General features: G+C 47.9%; 1 protein-coding gene across 6 annotated transcripts in view; it reads right to left on the bottom strand.

Annotated features, from left to right (window-relative positions):
- RIOX2 (ribosomal oxygenase 2) overlaps positions 1-23,802 on the bottom strand; it is a 96,632-nt gene that overhangs the window by 30,253 nt on the left and 42,577 nt on the right. For all 6 annotated transcript variants that reach the window (XM_063956279.1, XM_063956280.1, XM_063956281.1 and 3 more), the window contains 6 exons: positions 10,438-10,557; positions 9,804-9,932; positions 9,608-9,711; positions 8,350-8,452; positions 2,789-2,975; positions 1,077-1,162 (listed from right to left, as the gene is read on the bottom strand). In XM_063956279.1, coding sequence (XP_063812349.1) covers positions 1,077-1,162; positions 2,789-2,975; positions 8,350-8,452; positions 9,608-9,711; positions 9,804-9,932; positions 10,438-10,557 — 729 coding nt within the window. The remainder of the gene's footprint in view (positions 1-1,076; positions 1,163-2,788; positions 2,976-8,349; positions 8,453-9,607; positions 9,712-9,803; positions 9,933-10,437; positions 10,558-23,802) is intronic.

The following is a 23,802-nucleotide window of genomic DNA, read 5'->3' as shown; positions in this document are numbered from 1 at the left end:
CCACACACAAAAGAGGTCTATATTGCTGCCCAGGGCGCCCCCCCCCCTGTGCCCTGCACCCTTGTAAAGCCGTTGGTGTGTGGGAGCAATGGCGCGCAGCGCGGCCGCTGCTTTATACTGGCGGGGGTATCGTACACGGTGCCCGGGCACCGAATATGCATTTCTTGCCAGCGGAAAGACCCTCAGTAACTTGCTGCCCAGGGCGCTCCCCCCCCCAGCTCCCTGCACCCTGTGAGAGCCGTTGGTGTGTGGGATCATGGAGCACAGCGCGACCGCTGCGCTGTACCTCCATTACTGAAGTCTTCTGCACTCACTGAAGTCTTCTGCCTTCTGCATACTCACCCGGCTTCTTTCTTTTGGCTTCTGTGAGAGGGCTGACGGCGCGGCTCCGGAAACAAGCAGCTAGGCGCATCAAGTGATCGAACCCTCTGGAGCTAATGGTGTCCAGTAGCCGAGAAGCAGAGCCTTTAACTCACAGAAGTAGGTCTGACTTCTCTCCCCTCAGTCCCACAATGCAGGGAGCCTGTAGCCAGCAGGTCTCCCGGAAAATAAAAAAACCTAACAAAGTCTTTTAGAGAAACTCAGTAGAGCTCCCCTAGTGTGTGTCCAGTCACTCCTGGGCACAGAATCTGAGGTCTGGACGAAGGGCATAGAGGGAGGAGCCAGTTCACACCCATTCAAAGTCTTATAGTGTGCCCATGTCTCCTGCGGATCCCGTCTATACCCCATGGTCCTTATGGAGTCCCCAGCATCCTCTAGGACGTAGGAGAAATGCATTTGCACTTGCATTAGTGCAAGGAATAGCTACAGAACATACGTGAAACATCTGTCTGCCTGTAAGAACTCAGATAACAGGCCCATCCTTATTATTGTGGAACAAAACTTTTTATGGAAGTACCGAGCTCCAGTCATATGGAAAACCGTGACGCTGAATCACACCTACCTGTAACTGTAAAGTATACTTGATATAAATGTTTATAAACATTTGATCTGATCAGCAATAGGATTGTCTGAAGCGTCCTGCAGATAAGAATAGGTGACTATTACAGTAATACACGATATTTGGATCTACTCACAAGCAGTTTTGGAACCTTATCTATTGCGATGGCTGCATAATCCTGGTACTGCAGTTTGATCGTGCTGTTTATGTTTGGTGGGTCGTCTGCAGAGAGACATACAAATTACAGTTGGCAATAGCATTAAACCACATACAGTAGGTACACATGTATAGGCAGCTGAAGATTGCTAAGTGACAGCACAAGAGTTCTCTGTCCCACTCCCCCGTTTCCCCAAACACCTTAACCCAGACATTCTCAAAGCACCCAAACGGTCCAGGTTTTAAGTATAGCCAAGGCTCAGCACAGATGGTTAAATCAAATTGACTGTGGTACTAATTAAGTCACCTGTGGCCAAGCATTGATATACTTAAAACCTGGAGGGTCATTCAGAGTTGATCGCTCGCTAGATATTTTTCGCAGCGCTGCGAACAGATAATCACCGCCTCTAGGGAAGTGTATTTTCGCTTTGCAAGTGTGCAAACGCTTGTGCAGCCGAGCGGTACAAAAAAGTTTTTTGCAGTTTCTGAGTAGCTCTGGACTTACCCGCTGCGATCACTTCAGTCTTTTTGGTCCCGGAATTGACGTCAGACAACCCACCCTGCAAATGCCTGGACACGCCTGCGTTATCCCAAACTCTCCCAGAAAATGGTCAGTTGACACCCATAAACGCCCTCTTTCTGTCAATCACCTTGCGATCGGCTGTGCGAATGAATTCTTCGCTAAATCCATCGCCCAGCACCGATCCTCTTTGTACCAGTACGACGCGCCTGCGCATTGCGGTGCATATGTATGGACAGTTTTCCTGAGTTTTGACCTGATCGCAGCGCTGCAAAAAAAAGCTAGCGTGCGATCAGGTCGGAATGACCCCCCTGGACTGTTGGGGTGCTTTGAGGACCTCATTTGAGAACCTCTGCCTTAACTCAATGCAGCGGTTTCAAGTAGAAAGTCATTACAAAAAGTGTTGAGTCTGGTTAAGAACAGGACTGACTGACTATCGGCTCTGCCTATGAGGTCTGAATAATGCAACTGAGACAATACAATGGAGGTACGTGACCCTTTATCACATGGGACCCTGACAAGCACAGGAGAATGTGAACAGATGCGCAAGGCTGTGAAAGAAACCAGAATAGATATATATATACACAGTACATTACTAGCCCCTAGGACTGACTAGAATTTGGGAAAATGGCCTAAAGGACAAATCATGTTATCCAAATCCACTGTTCTACGTAGAGCAAGTTCCCAAAAATTCAATCTAGCATACATTAGGCATGCGAGACCACATTTATATAGCCTTGGGCAATGCTAGCCGTAGTACTTCCCGTCTACATGTAACCTATTACTCACTAGAGAGTAAGAATATCTGTAATGTCTTAATGCAGAATTCTGTATGCACAATAATGTAATTGCTTATATTTAAGTATTTGGGGGTCTATTAACTAAACCTTGGATGGGGATAAAGTGCATGGAGAGAAAGTACCAGCCAATCAGCTCTTAAATGCCATGTTACAGGCTGTGTTTGAAAAAATGACAGTTAGGGGCTGATTGGCTGGTACTTTATCTCCATCCAAGGCTTAGTAAATAGACCCCTTAGTTCCAAACAAACACACGACATCCAAGGCATTATAAATAGCCCAATGAAGAAGGGGCTTCTAGAAGGTCAAGTCATACTACGTTGACACAGCTTGATTGTAACAGAAGAGATAAGAAAGGCATCGTACGTTACACACCCGTTCTCATGTCACCTCTTTTCTCCATGTACAGCGATGAACCAACATCCAGATATGGCGGTAATCTGTGCGCCATGAAATCGCGCAGCATTTCTGAAGACCTCAGCGGACACCTGGCCTCTATCCTCTTGGCTATGGTAGACAAGAGGCCGGTCAGAGTTTCTGCCACGCTGCTGGGATCCAAGTGCTGAAAGAGTCAGAAAGGACATAAATACTATGAAACAGTCACACGCATTGACAGAATACAACTGAAAGATAGAAGCATGATAAAGGCAAGATTCATGGATTCAAATAAATATAGCATTGAATGTTGCAAAGGAGTACTGCATTTAAATGACTTCTGATTCAATGAGCAACTCATTTATCATTCTGGCTTATTAAGTCCTGTATGCAGAATTGTATATTTTTTGTACACAACAGAAAACTGCTCTGTGGACCAAATTGTGTTTATTGCACAGAGCAGATCTGGGCCATACGCAAAGCAACAAAATCCATCAAATTCTGGCAGACAGAAATACTATGGAGAAAATAGGATTTTAATACCTACCGGTAAATCCTTTTCTCCTAGTCCGTAGAGGATGCTGGGGACTCCAAAAGGACCATGGGGAATAGACGGGATCCGCAGGAGACATGGGCACACTAAAAGACTTTAGCTGGGTGTGAACTGGCTCCTCCCTCTAATGCCCCTCCTCCAGACCTCCGTTATAGGAACTGTGCCCAGGGGAGACGGACATTTCGAGTAAAGGATTTTTGTTAAACTAAAGGCGAGAGACATTCCAGCTCACACCACAAACACCGTACAACCGGAGTAACAGGAAAACCAGATAACAGTATGAACTAACAACAGCAACAAGCTGAATATAACTGATACACAACCTGTGTGTAACCGAAAACAACAAGTATCAATACAACTGCAAGGAACAGTCCGCACTGGGAGGGTATGTATTAAAAGCCTATTCTCTCTTACGTCCTAGAGGATGCTGGGGACTCCAATAGGACCATGGGGTCTATACCAAAATTCCAGACCGGGCGGGAGAGTGCGGACGACTCTGCAGCACCGATTGAGCAAACATAAGGTCCTCATCAGCCAGGGTATCAAACTTATAGAACTTAGCAAAAGTGTTTGAACCCGACCACGTAGCTGCTCGGCAAAGTTGAAGTGCCGAGACCCCTCGGGCAGCCGCCCAAGAAGAACCCACCTTCCTGGTAGAATGGGCCTTTACCGACTTCGGCAACGGCAACCCAGCCGAAGAATGAGCGTGCTGAATTGTATTACAAATCCAGCGTGCAATAGTCTGCTTGAAAGCAGGATTTCCAATCTTGTTGGAAGCATACAGGACAAACAGAGCTTCCGTTTTCCTAACAAGAGTCGTTCTGGCGACATAAATTTTCAAAGCTCTTACGACATCAAGAGATTTTGAGACTGCCACAGCATCCGTAGCCACAGGTACAACAATAGGTTGATTTATGTGAAACGAATAAACCACCTTCGGCAGAAATTGTTGACAAGTCCTCAATTCCGCTCTATCCACATGAAAAATCAAATATGGGCTCTTGTGAGACAAAGCCGCCAATTCTGACACTCGTCTGGCAGGCGCCAAAGCCAAAAACATGACCACTTTCCAAGTGAGAAACTTTAACTCAACCTTTCGCAAAGGTTCAAACCAGTGAGACAAGAAACTGTAACACTACTTCAAGATCCCACGGTGCCACAAATGGAGGATGGATATGCAGCACTCCTTTCACGAAAGTCTGAACCTCAGGAAGGGCGGCCAATTCTTTTTGAAAGAAAATAGATAAAGCCGAAATCTGCACTTTGATGGAACCCAATTTCAGGCCTGCATCCACGCCTGCCTGCAAAAAATGGAGGAAACGACCCAAGTGAAACTCCTCCGCAGGAGCTGCTTTGGTTTCACACCACTACACACATTTTTTACGGACGCCACCGCTGTTATGTTGTCCGACTGGATCAGGACAGGGAGACCCTGAAGAAGGTTCTTCGCTTGCAGGAGGCCGTTGTAAATGGCTCTTCACATAAATGTTCGAGTTAAGACAAGATTCCTGGCTTGACCATTTTCCCTGGAAACTTCTTCCTTGTGTGACTGCACCCCAGCCTCGGAGACTTGCATCTGTGGTCAGCAGGACCCAGTCCTGGATTCCGAAGCGGCGTCCCTCTAGAAGGTGAGAACCTTGCAGCCACCACAGAAGAGAAATCCTGGTCCTGGAAGATAGACTTATTTTCCGGTGCATGTGCAGGTGAGACCCGGACCATTTGTTCAGCAGATCCCACTGAAACACCCGGGCATGAAACCTGCCAAACGGAATGGCGTCGTAAGCCGCAACCATCTTCCCTAGCACTCGAGTGCATTGATGAATCGACACTCTTGGCGGTCTCAGAAGCTCCTTGACCATGGTCTGTATTTCCAGAGCTTTGTCCGCTGGAAGAAATACTCTGTAGTTCCGTGTCTAGGATCATGCCCAAGAAGGGCAGCCGAGTTGTCGGGATCAACTGAGACTTTGGCAAATTTAGAATCCAACCGTGATTTCACAGAACCGACAGGGAGAGTTCCACATTTCGTAGCAACTGCTCTTTTGATCTCGCCTTTATCAGGAGATCGTCCAAATACGGGATAATTGTGACCCCCTGCTTGCGAAGGAGCACCATAATTTCCGCCATTACCTTGGTGAAAACCCTCGGGCCGTGGAAAGCCCAAACGGCAACGTCTGAAATTGGCAATGACAATCCTGTACCGCAAATCTTAGGAAGGCCTGATGAGGAGGATATATCGGGACGTGTAAGTAGGTATCCTTTATGTCGACTGACGCCATAAAATCCCCCCCTTCTAGGCTGGAGATCACAGCTCGAAGAGATTCCATCTTGAACTTGAAAGTTTTCAAGTATGGATTGAGGGATTTTAGGTTCAGAATTGGTCTGACCGAGCCGTCCGGCTTCGGCACGACAAAGAGGCTCGAATAGAACCCTTCCCCCTGTTGGGACGGGGGAACTGGTACAATGACCCTCTGTTGACACAGCTTTTGTATCGCAGCATTTACTACTTACCTTTCTGGAAGAGAAACTGGCAAGGCCGACTTGAAAAAACGGCGGGGGGGGGGTATCTTCTGAAACTCCAGTTTGTACCCTTGGGACACTATGTCTAAGACCCAAGTATCCAGGGCCGATTGAAACCAGACCTGACTGAAGAATCGGAGATGGACCCCCACCGGCACGGACTCCCGCAGGGGAGCCCCAGTGTCATGCGGTGGACTTGGTAGAGGAGGGAGGACTTTTGGTCCTGGGTGCCAGACACGGCAGGTGACCTCTTTCCCCTTCCTCTACCCTTCGAAGCGAGGAAGGACGAGCCCTTTCCTTTTTTGTATTTATTAGGCCGAAAGGACTGCATCTGATAATGGGACGCCTTTTTCTGTTGTGTGGGAACATAAGGAAGAAAAGATGACTTACCCGCAGTAGCGGTAGACACCAGGTCAGCAAGGCCATCACCAAACAAGACACTACCTTTAAAGGGAAGAGCTTCCATAGCTTTCTTGGGAGTCGGCATCAGCATTCCATTGATGAATCCACAGCGCCCTCCTGGCCGAGACCGCCATGGCATTGGCTCTTGATCCCAAGAGGCCAATACACCTCGCGGCATCCTTTAGGTAATCTGCAGCGTCCTTCATATAACCAAGAGTCAAAAGAATGTTATCCTTATCAAGGGTATCCATATCAGAAGCTAAATTATCAGCCCACTTAGCAATAGCACTACTCACCCACGCCGACGCCACAGCAGGTCTGAGCAATGCACCAGTAGTAACGAAAATGGCCTTCAACGTCGTCTCCTGCTTGCGATCCGCTGGATCCTTGAGGGCAGCCGTGTCAGGAGACGGAAGCGCCACCTTTTTGGACAATCGGGATAGAGCCTTGTCGACATTGGGAGACGACTCCCATTTCTCCCTGTCGTCAGAGGGGCAAGGATATGCCATAAAAATTCTCTTGGGAATCTGCCACCTTTTGTCAGGCGACTCCCAAGCCTTTTCACAAAGAGCGTTCAATTCATGAGGGGGGGGGACGTCACCTCAGGCTTTTTTCCCTTATACAAACAAACCTTCTAATCTGGAATAGGGGGCTCTTTAGAAATATGTAAAACATCTTTAATAGCCACAATCATGTACTGAATACTCTTAACTACCTTTGGATGTAAAGTAGCCTCATTGAAATCGACACTGGAATCAGAGTCTGTGTCGGTATCTGTATCTGCCAGCTGGGTAAATGAACATTTTTGTGACCCTGAGGGGGTCTGTACCTGAGACAAAACGTCCTCCATGGATTTCCTCCATGTTTGTGTCTGAGAATCAGATTTATCCAGCCTCTTAGACAATAATGCCACATTTGCATTCAGCGTACTCAACATATTCACCCAATCAGCAGTCGGCTGTGCCGACAGAGTAATTCCTAAATCTTTTTCTGCGCCCCCAGTAACTTCCTCCGGGGAGGAACACTCAGCCTCCGACATGTCAACACGCAGTACCGATACACCCACACTCACACCGGCCAAAGAAAAGGGGACAGACCCACAGGGAAGCCTGCAGAAAGAACACAGAGGGAGTATGCCAGCTCACACCCCAGCGCCCATATACTACTACACAAATAATATATGTTGTTTGCGCTGTAATATACACAAATAAAGCACCAAATTTCCTGTGGCCCCCCCCCCCCCCCATTTTGCTCCCTTGTTACTTGTAAGGAGCTTGGAGGTCCGGGCCAGCGTCTCTGCAGCGGCTGTGGAGAGATAAAATGGCGCTGGTGAGCTGTGCGGCTAAGCCCCGCCCCTTCCTGGCGCGCTGTAGACCCGCTCAAATTTGAATTTATTTATACTGGCGGGGGTATCGTATACGGTGCCCGGGCACCGAATATGCCTCTTGCCAGTCAGAAACACCCTCAGTAACTGCTGCCCAGGGCGCTCCCCCCAGCGCCCTGCACCCTGTGAGTGCCGTTGGTGTGTGTGTGGGAGCATGGAGCGCAGCGCGACCGCTGCGCTGTACCTCCGTTACTGAAGTCTTCTGCCATCTGAAGTCTTCTGTTCTTCTAATACTCACCCGGCTTCTGTCTTCTGTGAGGGGGGTGATGGCGCGGCTTCGGGAACAAGCAGCTAGGCGCACCAAGTGATCAAACCCTCTGGAGCTAATGGTGTCCAGTAGCCTAAGAAGCAGAGCCTTTGAACTAAGAAGAAGTAGTTCTGACTTCTCTCCCCTCAGTCCCACGATGCAGGTCTTCCTGAAAATAAAAAACCTAACAAAAGTCTTTCCAGAGAAACTCAGTAGAGCTCCCCTAGTGTGTGTCCAGTCACTCCTGGGCACAGAATCTAACGGAGGTCTGGAGGAGGGGCATAGAGGGAGGAGCAGGTTCACACCCAGTCAAAGTCTTTTAGTGTGCCCATGTCTCCTGCGGATCCAGTCTATACCCCACGGTCCTTTTGGAGTCCCCAGCATCCTCTAGGACGTAAGATAAAGATATAATAAGTTGTGTAAAGTCAGAAGCCCTCTTAAAGATAATTGATCGTTACCAGTAGCTGTTGCAAAGGAATGCCCTTCCTCAGTTTCACATCACTCATTGCTGCGTCATTCAGGAGAGACGGCAGCAAGTCCTGCAGGTAGTCTGCCCAGGAGCTGCAGAGGGGACAACCGGAAATAAGCCATTTACTGTATAGTGTACAACTCTAGGCAGGAAATAAAAGGACCACAGCTTCAACCCATTGTTCAAAGCAGCTTAATATTTGACCCTAACACAGGCACTAGACTGCCTATGTACCAATCACAGGATACAAAGACCACACAGCGTTGGCCTAATTGGGCTGTGGAGAAGCCCAATGGGGCTGATTCTACGTCGGAACGTGCCTTGCAAACGAAAGCGATGCACAGACATAAACGGAGTTTCAGTATATAGCATAGGTGCGAATTTACCTATATTGTCTATATCCATCCTATTCCGAGTTAGACGGAACTCAGATGGATCTCTCTTTCCCTGAAATTCAGCATTTTGGGACAGCAACAATACGAGTACATGGCGCAATAGGTGTAAAATCCGTGGGTGGCATGGGTCCAATCCCTACTGATTCTCACATTAGCATGAAGCAGTAAATTTGGTTTCAGCCACTTTGTTTATGACGAAGAATAATTCCAAATGTGTCTTGAAATACCTGTACTATTATATAGTGTTCACTCTAGGCTGTTTTAGCAGGGCGCCACGCCCTGCCCATTTTTTAGCAGGCAAAACCCGCCTTGCCCCTTTTGCGGCGCCCTGCTAGAACAGCCGCCCGCTTCCTGCCCTCCCGGCATCCATTCACGCATTGGGAGAGGGCTGGGGGAAGCCCAGCACCGACGGAGGTGCTGGGCACGCCCCCAACAGTGACGTCACCGGCCACAGACGCTCTCTATAGTAGCGTCTGTGGGCCGCACCGCCCCCTAAAATGACGTAGGCGTGGCCATGCCCCCTAATTTGCGTGGCCGCGCCCCCGTTTCGGGCCCGTGCTCGGCTTCGCACATGTGCCCCCGGAGTCCGGCGCCCTGCCCCTTTTCACTCCTAGAGTGAACACTAATTAGATACCCATTTTTTTAATTTTCTATTAATCATATTAATCAGACAACAATTGCAGAAGGGGAGACCCCAGTAAGGAAGCGGCATCTGCTGACAATGGTTGAGCACGATGCCATGTTGTGGGTAACGCTTGCTGACCACTCAGCTGCTAGAGGAAAAAGACACCTGAGAAAGCAGTCTCCATACAGACTGTGGGAAATCACCAATGGCGGGCAGAGCGTCCTTACGTGTTCTGGTAGGTGCTGATCGTCACATGGGTGGAATGCGATGAGCTGGCTGGAGTGTCAGCTTCATGAATGACTCCTCTGGGAAAATACAGCAGGTCACCTTCCTAAGGTCAATAAAACACAGTGGTTTAAATGTAAATCCCCCTTCCCAGCGGCAAGGTCTCCCAGGCTAGTGCATGGGATAGAGGAATCCTACCTTTAGTAAGAGGTCATGGGTCTGAGTTAGGACTTTGTCAGCGGGGGCCACATCGTATTCTCTGGCCAGAGGGATGAGGGGGGCATAGAGGCGCCAGTGCTTCTCCCCTTCTACTTGTAGAATGAAGACCTGGAAACAGACAGAATGTACTGCAGCATCTAACACAAATACACTGTCCTGCCAACACAACGGTGGGCACCTCACATAATCCTGCTGTCTTCAGATCCCTCCTCTTCCCAGCCCCAAGTGTGCCAAGTATGTATGGATGTATATAAAAATTGTGTGTGTCTTCTTTACAGTATCTTGTACATGGCACTACAATGCTCACCCCCCACTTAAAATCCTGCGTTTGCACAAGAATTGTGTGACAACAAAAATAAAATAAATGTAAAACTGCACTGACAAATTTGTAAAGAAAATTATTTTTATTTTCTTGGGGGGGGGGGGGGGGGGAGAGTGGGTCTAAAGAACGGCTGTGTCCCAACCAGTGTGACAGAGGCGCGCACACACACACAAATATGCCATGAACACGACATGGATGAAGAACAACACTTTGCTTTAGGTGTATAACTTGTAGTACTCATCTCATTGAAACACAGAGAACACGTGACTTGAACTACATTAAATTATTTACCTCAACATCATCATGGTGCGCGGGCAGCCCCTGCGATTCAGACGGTGTGATATAAACATTACACCCAACTAGTGTGCCAAAGTAACACTCCAGTTTCTCCATAATGTGCCACAGCTTGTCCTGTAGAGATAGAACCGTATAGTCAGCTGAGTGGTGAGTAAATCACTGCTGTGCCGAGATTTACTGACTACATACTTGTGTAATGCACCAAACATAAACTGAGAATCAGGGGTTGTCCAATTACAGGTGAAACACTATGGGCATGAAAAACGGGCGATTATTGCAATTTTTCCAGATGTTTCACCTGTAAAAAAAAGTAGATTTTTTTTTTTTTTTTTTTACAGGCTATCCAATTTGGTCACTTGTAAAAAAAAAAAAAAAAAAAAAAAAAAAGATCTCCTGAACACACAGGTTCAGTGAAACCTGTGTGTTTTCGGTGAAAACGGGTCTGTGTCCGGTGATTTGGTGTCGCTTGCTGGATGCAGGTGAAATAAAAACCAAGATAAGCCAGCGCGAGCCGAAGCTTTACATGGTTAATTAGATAGCCTTCGGAGGGACAATTAGCCGAGGTAATTTATCGCCCTTAGTGAGACACTAATATAATTTAAGAACAAATTGCCACAAATCACTTTGCTTGTGTCCTAAACAACCGATATACTGTAACATGTGCAGAGTGTGTTAGATTTGGATGGGCTATTGCTTTATTTTTACACTGCAATTTAGATTTCAGTTTGAACACACCCCACCCAAATCTAATGGGCCCCACACATTAGGCGATATGCCGCTGAGGAAGGGGGGGCTGGAGTGAAGTTACTTCACTCCCCCGTTACATGGCCTCATAGCAATGTATGCTAATATGGACGAGATTGTCCACATTGGCCTCCATGTATAAGCGACCCGGCACCAACGATTAACAAGCGTGGGGCCGCGCATCGTTCATCATTGGTGCTGTCAAAGTCGAAAAATATCGTTATTCTCATCGCCATGTACTAACCCCAATGCACATGCCCGCTGCTCGTGCACCCACTCCCCCGTGCGTACGCATCCCCTCAGGTTGCGTAAGGGACGCTCCCACGTCGCCTGCGCGTGGGGATGTGCATTTACGGTAGAGTTTGTGTGCGACTAGCGAGCGACTCGATCGCTACATATTTAACCAATATAATGTGTTTTGTAGGTATTAATCCCCTTAATAATGTCTGCAAGTATGTTTAGTGTAAATGGTTCAGGGACCTGGGAATTCCTCTTTTCACGATACAAAGGGTCTGACACAGGTTGAACAGTGGTGTCTGGTACCTAACTGAAGAGTATTTTATTAGAAACAATCCGGTGCTGGTTAGGTAGAGATTAATCGCTCCTGCGTATAGTTATGTCTATGAGTAGGTTATGGACATTTACTGTATTTGCGGTTCATTATCCATGCGGCGGGAATCCTGAGGATACCTCCCATCTGAGCAGTTCGAAATAGTCACAGCCCACCTGTTCAAATCCACCTATGACCTTTTGTCATAGTGCAGAGAGACATTCCTGTGTCCAATGAACAATGAGATTGTAGAGCCCATTGTATTGTACAGTATGTTGTGTATATAAAGACCCCCATAGCCAGACCAGCCTCACTTCTCTCCAAAAGGTTTTCCCCGTGATGACTGAGAGCTGGTTTCCAGACAGCGCATGCGATTTATCCCCACGTGTGTAAGTTTTTCTCTGTGGCCATTTCGTTACTCTGTATGTATGCAATTGTTCTTTTGTAGCTAACCTATAAGTGTTTGCCATTTATCCTCTTTCTGTTTATTTGTATTTGCAATCGTTTGCTAGTGTTTGTATTTCTGCTTAGTTATTGTGTTTATGTATTTATGTCAGGTCTGTAGTGTATGAACTGTATCTGTTTTCCCCTTTTTTACGTACTAAATATCGTCAGTAAAGGTGTTGGAACCTTAGCAAGGAGTGTGTGTTTCACTAGTTAGTATAAAGGGTTTTTGAGCGTCTCAGTCGCTCAAACAGCTTTCATATTATAAAGGTTAATCAGCGTTACATTGTGATAATATTACAGTACTAAGGTTTACAGTATAAGCATACCCTTATAGTGTGTTGTTACAAGGTTGTCTGTGTATAAATCAGTGAGCGTCAGCGCCGCTCGTATCCCGCTCTCGCGGTACAGCGTCTGCTACGCTATTAGCGTAGCATTACGGTACTCGGGCCGCCTATAGCGTGCTCGATACCAAGCGTAAGCTGTGAGCGAACGTGCGTCTCGACCACGGCCTAGCGTCTGCTACGCTAAGTGCGTACCATTACGGCACCTCGTGCGCCTATTGCGTATGTTGTCTTTAATAAGAATATTGCTTAGGTTCAAGATAAATAATTAGCTTTATCAGTGCATACACACTGAATGATATGAACGATATCTCGTTCATTAATGAACAAGATCGTTCATATCTTTCATTGATGTCGTCTAATGTGTAGGGCCTATAACTCTCTCTGCACATGGTTTTGCCTATTAGAGAAAAATGTTGCTGCTGCGATCAGGTCTGAATTAGGCCCAATATTCACTACCACATGTACACACCAGGGCCGGCAACAGAAGTCTTGGGGCCCGGTACACCGATATCTCCGGGGTCCCTGCAACCCAGAGGCATATAGGGTTTAAAAAAAATTTAAATTTTTTTTTATATGTATGTGTATATATACACTGCTCAAAAAAATAAAGGGAACACTAAAATAACACATCCTAGATCTGAATGAATGAAATATTCTTATTAAATACTTTGTTCTTTACATAGTTGAATGTGTTGACAACAAAATCACACAAAAATTATCAATGGAAATAAATTTTATTAACCCATGGAGGTCTGGATTTGGAGTCCTCCTCAAAATTAAAGTGGAAAAACACACTACAGGCTGATCCAACTTTGATGTAATGTCCTTCAAACAAGTCAAAATGAGGCTCAGTAGTGTGTGTGGCCTCCACGTGCCTGAATGACCTCCCTACAATGCCTGGGCATGCTCCTGATGAGGTGGCGGATGGTCTCCTGAGGGATCTCCTCCCAGACCTGGACTAAAGCATCCGCCAACTCCTGGACAGTCTGTGGTGCAACGTAGCGTTGGTGGATGGAGTGAGACATGATGTCCCAGATGTGCTCAATTGGATTCAGGTCTGGGGAACGGGCGGGCCAGTCCATAGCATCAATGCCTTCGTCTTGCAGGAACTGCTGACACACTCCAGCCACATGAGGTGTAGCATTGTCTTGCATTAGGAGGAACCCAGGGCCAACCGCCCCAGCATATGGTCTCACAAGGGGTCTGAGGATCCCATCTCGGTACCTAATGGCAGTCAGGCTACCTCTGGAGAGCACATGGAGGGCTGTGCAGCCCCCCAAAGAAATGCCACCCCACACCATTACTGACCCACTGCCAAATGGTCATGCTGGAGGATGTTGCAGGCAGCAGAACGTTCTCCTTGGCGTCTCCAGACTCTGTCGCATCTGTCACATGTGCTTAGTGAGAACCTGCTTTCATCTGTGAAGAGCACAGGGCGCCAGTGGTGAATTTGCCAATCTTGGTGTTCTCTGGCAAATGCCAAACGTCCTGCACGGTGTTTGGCTGTAAGCACAACCCCCACCTGTGGACGTCGGGCTCTCATACCACCCTCATGGAGTCTGTTTCTGATCGTTTGAGTAGACACATGCACATTTGTGGCTTGCTGGAGGTCATTTTGCAGGGCTCTGCCAGTGCTCCTCCTGTTCCTCCTTGCACAAAGGCGGAGGTAGCGGTCCTGCTGCTGGGTTGTTGCCCTCCTACGGCCTCCTCAATGTCTCCTGATGTACTGGCCTGTCTCCTGGTAGCGCCTCCATGCTCTGGACACTACGCTGGCAGACACAGCAAACCTTCTTGCCACAACTCGCATTGATGTGCCATCCTGGATGAGCTGCACTTCCTGAGCTACTTGTGTGGGTTGTAGGGAGGTCATACAGGCACGTGGAGGCCACACACACTACTGAGCCTCATTTTGACTTGTTTTAAGGACATTACATCAAAGTTGGATCAGCATGTAGTGTGTTTTTCCACTTTAATTTTGAGGGTGACTCCAAATCCAGACCTCCATGGGTTAATAAATTTGATTTCCATTGATAATTTTTGTGTGATTTTGTTGTAAGCACATTCAACTATGTAAAGAACAAAGTATTTAATAAGAATATTTAATTCATTCAGATCTAGGATGTGTTATTTTAGTGTTCCCTTTATTTTTTTGAGCAGTGTATATATATATATATATATATATAACGCACATACAGGTTTGGATGATGTATGACCACCTTCATACAGCACTGCAGCTTAAATGACACAACAGTTTAATCCTGCTGCAACCTTTCATCATAACCTTTAGTGTTAAGGCATCTGGGTTAACTTTTAACTTTTCTTGAGATATGGACTATGTGTGCTTACGATTTTGGCTTATGTGGGATTTTGGCTTATGTGAGATGTCATTGACATGTGAGATGAACTAGATAGTACACCGATCTAGCAAGGATTGACTTGCCTGCACAGTCTATCTTTTCTTGCGATGCCGACCTGGCGGGGCCGCGCATCGGGATCGCAAGGTGACTTTCACCTTGCGATTTGCACTAACTTTTCTTGCGATTTTGACTATATAGTCAAAATCTCAAGAAAAAATCTCACCGTGTGTACACACCTTAACCCTTTCTGTGACTGCAGCACAGTGATTACATATCCTCTATTCATAGGGCTAAATTCAATTAGGGGAGAAGTTCTCGCCCCACGAAGAAGTGTAAGTATATACCCCACTTACGGTACCACTGGATTTGCAGATATTTTCTTGCAATACACTATATACATAGAAACATAGAATTTTACTGCGGGTATTAGGGTTAGTTTAGGGGTCTGGATTAGGGTAAGGGCCAGCAACAGAAATCTTGGTGCCCAGCACACTGATTTCTCTGGGGCCCCTCAACTTGTCTTGTTTTTTTATAAAGAGGGGATCTTTCAAAAAAATGGAGCCTTTCACTCAGACTATCGGTTTTCCTGCTGGGCTAGCAGGCTCTTCGGTGGCAGGGACATACAGAAAAGCACCAGAGCAGCGACATGCATAATGATGGCAATACAGCATGGACCACAGGGACTGGACAATGTGATGGGGTAAAAGGAGGGAGGAGGGTTAGGGGGCCTGTTAATTGTATTCCTACTTAAATTGAGCAGTTGGAGCACACACTTTAAAAAGCAATATTGGCACTGTGACCCCGTTATTTGTGTCACTGATCCTTGGGGCCCCCCTGAACCTCTGGGATCTGCACAAGTGTCCCCTTTGTTCCCCCCTGTCACCAGGCCTGGTACACGCACACACATTCACACTAGGGTTCATTTTCTGTTGGGAGCCAATTAACCTAAAAGTATATTCTTGGATTGTGGGAGGAAACCGGAGTACCCGGAGGAAACCCACGCAAGTACGGGGAGATTGGCCCTTATTCCGAGTTGTTCGCTCGCTAGCTGCTTTTAGCAGCATTGCACACGCTAAGCCGCCGCCCTCTGGGAGTGTATCTTAGCTTAGCAGAATTGTGAACGAAAGATTAGCAGAATTGCGAATAGAAAATTCTTAGCAGTTTCTGAGTAGCTCGAGACTTACTCAGTCATTGCGATCAGTTCAGTCAGTTTCGTTGCTGGTTTGACGTCACAAACACACCCAGCGTTCGCCCAGACACTCCCCCGTTTCTTCAGACACTCCCGTGTTTTTCCCAGAAACGCCAGCGTTTTTTCGCACACGCCCAGAAAACGGCAAGTTTCCGCCCAGAAACACCCACTTCCTGTCAATCACAGTACGATCACCAGAACGATGAAAAAAATAAGATTTTACTCACCGGTAAATCTATTTCTCGTAGTCCGTAGTGGATGCTGGGGACTCCGTAAGGACCATGGGGAATAGACGGGCTCCGCAGGAGACTGGGCACTCTAAGAAAGATTTAGTACTACTGGTGTGCACTGGCTCCTCCCTCTATGCCCCTCCTCCAGACCTCAGTTAAGGAAACTGTGCCCGGAAGAGCTGACATTACAAGGAAAGGATTTTGGAACCCAGGGTAAGACTCATACCAGCCACACCAATCACACCATATAACTTGTGATAAACTTACCCAGTTAACAGTATGAACAAACAACAGAGCATCAACCAATGGATGCCAACATAACATAACCCTTTATTAAGCAATAACTATATACACGTATTGCAGAAAGTCCGCACTTGGGACGGGCGCCCAGCATCCACTACGGACTACGAGAAATAGATTTACCGGTGAGTAAAATCTTATTTTGTCTAAAGTCCTAGTGGATGCTGGGGACTCCGTAAGGACCATGGGGATTATACCAAAGCTCCCAAACGGGCGGGAGAGTGCGGATGACTCTGCAGCACCGAATGGGCAAACACAAGGTCCTCCTCAGCCAGGGTATCAAACTTGTAGAATTTTGCAAAGGTGTTTGAACCCGACCAAGTAGCAGCTCGGCAAAGCTGTAATGCCGAGACCCCTCGGGCAGCCGCCCAAGAAGAGCCCACCTTCCTTGTGGAATGGGCTTTCACTGATTTTGGATGCGGCAATCCAGCCGCAGAATGAGCCTGCTGAATCGTGTTACAGATCCAGCGAGCAATAGTTTGCTTTGAAGCAGGAGCACCCAGCTTGTTGGATGCATACAGGATAAACAGCGAGTCAGTCTTCCTGACTCCAGCCGTTCTGGTTACCTAAATCTTCAAAGCCCGGACTACGTCAAACAGCTTGGAATCCTCCAAGTCACAAGTAGCCGCAGGCACCACAATAGGTTGGTTTAAATGAAAAGATGACACCACCTTTGGCAGAAATTGCGAACGAGTCCGCAATTCTGCCCTGTCCATATGGAAAACCAGATAGGGGCTTTTACATGACAAAGCCGCCAATTCTGACACACGCCTAGCTGAAGCTAAGGCCAACAGCATGACCATTTTCCACGTGAGATACTTTAGCTCCACAGTCTTAAGTGGCTCAAACCAGTGGGATTTCAGGAAACCCAACACCACGTAAAGATCCCAAGGTGCCACTGGTGGCACAAAAGGGGGGTGAATATGCAGCACTCCCTTAACAAACGTCTGAACCTCAGGCAGTGAAGCCAGTTCTTTTTGAAAGAAAATGGATAGGGCCGAAATCTGGACCTTTATGGACCCTAATTTTAGGCCCATAGTCACTCCTGACTGTAGGAAGTGCAGGAACCGGCCCAGCTGGAATTCCTCTGTAGGGGCCTTCCCGGTAAGTCTTGAAACAGACAGGGCCCTTGTTGCAACAGGTCCTGTCTGAGAGGCAGAGGCCACGGGTCCTCTGTGAGCATTTCTTGCAGTTCCGGGTACCAAGTCCTTCTTAGCCAATCCGGAACAATGAGTATTGTTCTCACTCCTCTATTTCTTACAATTCTCAGCACCTTTGGTATGAGAGGAAGAGGAGGAAACACATAGACCGACTAGAACACCCACGGTGTTACTAGTGCGTCCACAGCTATCGCCTGAGGGTCCCTTGACCTGGCACAATACCTTTTTAGCTTTTTGTTGAGGCGGGACGCCATTATGTCCACCTGTGGCAGTTCCCATCGACTTGTAATCTGCGTGAAGACCTCCTGATGAAGTCCCCACTCTCCCGGGTGGAGGTCGTGCCTGCTGAGGAAGTCTGCTTCCCAGTTGTCCACTCCCGGAATGAACACTGCTGACAGTGCGCTTACATGATTCTTCGCCCAGCGAAGAATTCTGGTGGCTTCTACCATCGCCACCCTGCTCCTTGTGCCGCCTTGGCGGTTTACATGAGCCACTGCGGTCTGACTGGATCAGAACCGGTTGGTCGCGAAGCAGGGTCTCCGCTTGACTTAGGGCGTTGTATATGGCCCTTAGTTCCAGGATACTGATGTGAAGGCAAGTCTCCTGCCTTGACCACAGCCCTTGGAAATTTCTTCCCTGTGTGACTGCCCCCCACCCTTGGAGGCTTGCATCCGTGGTCACCAGGACCCAGTCCTGAATGCCGAATCTGCGACCTTCGAGAAGGTGAGCACTCTGCAGTCACCACAGGAGAGACACCCTGGCTCTGGGGGATAGGGTGATTAACCGATGCATCCGAAGATGTGATCCGGACCACTTGTCCAGTAAGTCCCATTGGAAGGTCCTCCTATGGAACCTGCCGAAGGGAATGGCCTCGAATGATGCCACCCTCCTTCCCAGGACTCGAGTGCAGTGATGCACTGACACCTGTTTTGGTTTTAATAGATTCCTGACCAGTGTCACGAGCTTCTGAGCTCTCTCTATCGGGAGATAAACCCTTTTCTGGTCTGTGTCTAGGATCATGCCTAGGAGAGGCAGATGAGCTGTAAGAACCAACTGCGACTTTGGAATATATAACATCCAGCCGTGTTGCCGTTTCACTTCCAGAGAAAGTGATACGCTGTTCAGCAACTGCTCTCTTGATCTCGCTTTTATGAGGAGATCGTCCAAGTACGTGACAATAGTGACACCTTGCTTCCGCAGGAGCACCATCATTTCCGCCATTACCTTGGTGAATATTCTCAAGGCCGTGGAGAGACCAAACGGCAACGTCTGAAATTGGTAATGACCATCCCGTACCGCAATTCTGAGGTACGCCTGATGAGGTAGATAAATGGGGACATGAAGGTATGCATCCTTTATGTCCCGAGTCACCATAAAATCTCCCCCTTTCAGGCTTGCAATAACCGCTCTTAGCGATTCCATCTTGAACTTGAACCCTTTCAGGTATATGTTCAGGGATTTTAAATTCAATATGGGTCCGACCGAACCGTCTGGTTTCGGGACTACAACATGGTCGAATAATAACCCCCTCCTTGTTGAAGATACAATTTATGAATTGCAGTTAACACTGTTTTCCTCTCGTGGGGGGAAGCCGGCAGGGCCGTCGGTGAGGGGGAATCTTCTCAAAGTCCAGCTTGTATCCCTGAGACACAATATCTATTGCCCAGGGATCTAACAGGGAGTGAACCCACTTGTCGCTGAACTGACGAAGGCGTGCCCCCACCGGGCCTAGCTCCGCCTTGCGGTGGATTTTTGTAGAGGCCGGGGAGGACTTCTGTTCCTGGGAACTAGCTGTGTTGTGCAGCTTCTTTCCTGTGCCCCTGCCTCTGGCAAGAAAGGACGCACCTCGGACTTTCTTGTTTCTATATTCGAAAGGCTGCATTTGATAATTTCGTGCTTTCCTAGGCTGTGCAGGAATATAAGGCAAAATATCAGAATTACCAGCTATAGCTGTGTAGACCAGGTCCGAGAACCCTTCTCCACACAATCCTCAGCCTTCCACATGCCTCTTAAGTCGGCATCATCTGTCCATTGCATATTCTACAGGACACGTCAAGCAGAAATCGACATAGCTTTGACTCTAGGACCCAGTATACTCATGTCTCTTTGGGCATGTTTTATAATAGATAGATAGATATATATATATATATATATCACTTAAGACAGCATCTTTAATATATATATATATATATATATATATATATGCAAACTAGGGTCTCAATCTCTGCTGATAAGGTACCTGTCCACACTGCCACAGCGCTATAAACCCATGCCGACACAATCGCCGGTCTGAGTAGTATACTAGAATGTGCACGCTATCTGCAGGATCCTGAGAATAGCTAGTGCTACCTTCTGTGCAAACAGGACACCCTAGGGGAAGATTCCCAACACATCCTGGCCCTAGTGGGGAAAGGATACTGCCTGAGAATTTTTTGTGGGAAGCTGCAGTCTCTTGTCTGGAGATTCCCACTCTTTTTCCTCATGAGAGGAGGGAAATTTACCTCAGCTTTCTTCCCCTTAAACATGTGTACCCTTGTGTCAGGGACAAATGAGTCATCAGTGATATGCAAATCATCTTTTATTACAATAATCATATATTGAATACCTTTCAGCCATCTTGGCTGTAACTTTGCATTATCGTACTCGACAATGGAGTCAAACTCCGTGTCGATATCAGTGTTTATTATTTTGGATAGTGAGCATTGTGAGACTCTGAAGGTCTCTGTGACACAGGGACAGACATGGGTAGATTTCCTGTCTGTTCTCTAATCTTTTGTGCAATAAATTCACCTCAGCACTTACACATATCCAAACAGGTGTCGGCGTTGTCGACGGAGACACCCTCTCACACACATATTTGCTCTATCTCCTCCTTAGGGGAGCCTTTTACCTCAGACATGTCGACACACGCGTACCGACACACCACACACACAGGGGATGCTCTATTTGAAGACAGTTCCCCCCACAAGGCCCTTTGGAGAGACAGAGAGAGAGTATGCCAGCACACACCCCAGCGCTATATGACCCAGGAATCACACAGTAACTTAGTGTTAACCCAGTAGCTGCTGTATATATTGTTTTTACGCCAAATTTATGTGGCCCCCCTCTCTTTTTCACCCTCTCTATCGTGCAGGGGAGAGCCTGGGGAGCTTCCTCTCAGCGGAGTTGTGGAGAGAAAATGGCGCTGGTGAGTGTTGAGGAAGAAGGCCCCGCCCCCTCAGCGGCAGGCTTCTCCCGCGATTTTGTGTAAAATTAATGGCGGGGGCTCATGCATATAACAGTGTCCAACTGTATATATACTGCTTTTGCCAGGAGGTACTTAATTGCTGCCCAGGGCGCCCCCCCCTGCGCCCTGCACCCTACAGTGACCGGAGTGTGTGGGTTAGTGTGGGAGCAATGGCGCACAGCTGCAATGCTGTGCGCTACCTCATGTGAAGACAGGAGTCTTCTGCCGCCGATTTCGATGTCTTCTTGCTTCTGCCGGCTTCTGTCTTCTGGCTCTGCGAGGGGGACGGCGGCGCGGCTCCGGGAACGGACGACCAAGGTTAAGATCCTGTGTTCGAACCCTCTGGAGCTAATGGTGTCCAGTAGCCTAAGAAGCGCAACCTAGCCGCAGTTAGTAGGTTTGCTTCTCTCCCCTCAGTCCCTCGTAGCAGAGAGTCTGTTGCCAGCAGAAGCTCTCTGAAAATAAAAAACCTAACTAAAATACTTTCTTATTAGCAAGCTCAGGAGAGCCCACTAAAAGCACCCAGCTCTGGCCGGGCACAGATTCTAACTGAGGTCTGGAGGAGGGGCATAGAGGGAGGAGCCAGTGCACACCAGTAGTACTAAATCTTTCTTAGAGTGCCCAGTCTCCTGCGGAGCCCGTCTATTTCCCATGGTCCTTACGGAGTCCCCAGCATCCACTAGGACGTTAGAGAAACCTCGTTATACCGTGAGTAAAATACCTAACTTTTGTGTAAAATAACTAACCGCATGCGCTCTGCGAACCTTGCGCATGCACAGTAAGCGACTAATCGCAATATAGCGAAAATCGGCAACGAGCGAACAACTCGGAATGACCACCAATATACAAACTCAAACCCATGACCTCAGTGCTGTGAGGCAGTAATGCTAACCATCACACCATCCGTGCTGCTCCCAATTGGGAATGCTGAAAAAGTTGTCAGTGTGTTATTAACCAATATTGCTCAAGGTGCAAATCTACAATAAAACTATAGCACCCAATAAGAATTTAGCTTCATCTTTGTAGCATAACGTGTATTATAAAGGATAATGTGCATTCCTACTTTAATATAGATATTACAAGATACCTCAGAGTTCTGTGATCTATACAAAAAGATTTGCCACAACCAGTCTTGTGCTTTTTATATGATCACAAAATAACTTCTATTATCATTATATATTACATTAGGGGGTGCATTATAACATAAGTAAAGGGGTTATAGTTTTAATTAAAGTGGTAATAAATTTAAAGATTCTTCCTTTGTAGCCAAGGCCAGTAATAGCTCTTTTAGATGGATATCCTTTCCATGCAATGGGTTGTGTTTGGAACGGATATGCATGTAAAATGGAAGTAATCTCAAAGCTGAAAAGTGCGTTCAAATAAGCTGTAACGTTACAGGTTCTATTCCCACTCTATGGGTGTAGTGGATGACCAAGAGTGGGAATAGTCCCTGTTGGTCAGCATGACGACCGGCAGGATTTTGAGCAGACGGTATGTAGTGGTCGGTACTGCATAACTACATCCCATTTTTAGATATACCCATGCTTGAGCACAGATGGTTTAATCAAACTAACTGAGGTACTAATTAAGTACCCTGTGCTCAAGAATGGCTATCCTTAAAACCTGTGCTGTTAGTGTGCCTTGAGGACTGTGGTTGGGTACCCCTGCTGTAAAGAAATAGTCCATTTCACATAGTCTTATCTTATCTGAGACTTCTATACAGGGACCCATACATCAGGCATGTACAGATGTAACCAGCCTAGTCTCTGCCACGCTGCTTAAGTAGTCACGCTGAGTGTGCACACACATGGCCATAGACAATGCATTAGCTCGGTGCCAGGTACGTATAGTCACAGCCCAGGGCACCCACGATGCTTGTGCCCATAAGGCAGGGGTGGGGAACCTCCGGCCCGCGGGCCGTATAAGGCCCGCAAAGACGTTTGGTCCGGCCCACCAGCTTGTGTCAGCGAGACGCGCTGCCGCTCAGTCCGGCGGCAGCGTGTCTCAGCTGTCAGAACAGGGAGGAGAGCGCGGCTGTCGGGTGGGAGCGGCGGTGTGTAGGACTTGAAACCAGCCGCAGGTTCGTGAGCCCTTCAGAGCTCGCGGACCGGCAGCCAATCAGGAGCCGCGGCTGCCGGTCCGTGAGCTCTGATTGGCTCTCGAACCGGCAGCTGGTTTCAAGTCCTACATGCCGCCGCCGCCCAACATAGCCGCGCTCTCCTCCTTGTCCCGCCGAAAGCAGCACGGTAAGCAGCACGGAGGGTGGGGGGGAGGGGCAGGGCATCTGTATACCTGGCACTGTGGGGGGCATCTGTATACCTGGCACTGTGGGGGGCATCTGTATACCTGGCACTGTGGGGGGCATCTGTATACCCGGCACTGTGAGGGGCATCTGTATACCCGGCACTGTGAGGGGCATCTGTATACCTGGCACTGTGAGGGGCATTTGTATACCTGGCACTGTGAGGGGTATTTGAATACCTGGCACTGTGGGGACATCTGTATACCTGGCACTGTGAGGGGCATCTGTATACCTGGCACTGTGAGGGGCATCTGTATACCTGGCACTGTGGGGCATCTGTATACCTGGCACTGTGGGGCATCTGTATACCTGGCACTGTGGGGGCAATTGTGGATCTGGCACCGCACTATTGGGGGCATATGTGTATCACGTCCCATTTGAACTGGCCACACCCATTTTTTGGCGTGCGCGCCTCTGGCGCGCACACACAGTACCTCTGAGGGGCAGACCTACTGGGGGGCACGGTAATTTTTTACGTTGAGAATTTTTGTATGGCCCCCGGTAGAAAAA

The sequence above is a fragment of the Pseudophryne corroboree genome, chromosome 2, assembly GCF_028390025.1.
Source record: "Pseudophryne corroboree isolate aPseCor3 chromosome 2, aPseCor3.hap2, whole genome shotgun sequence".
Lineage (NCBI taxonomy): Eukaryota > Metazoa > Chordata > Amphibia > Anura > Myobatrachidae > Pseudophryne > Pseudophryne corroboree.
This window is presented reverse-complemented; position numbering and strand designations above follow the sequence as displayed.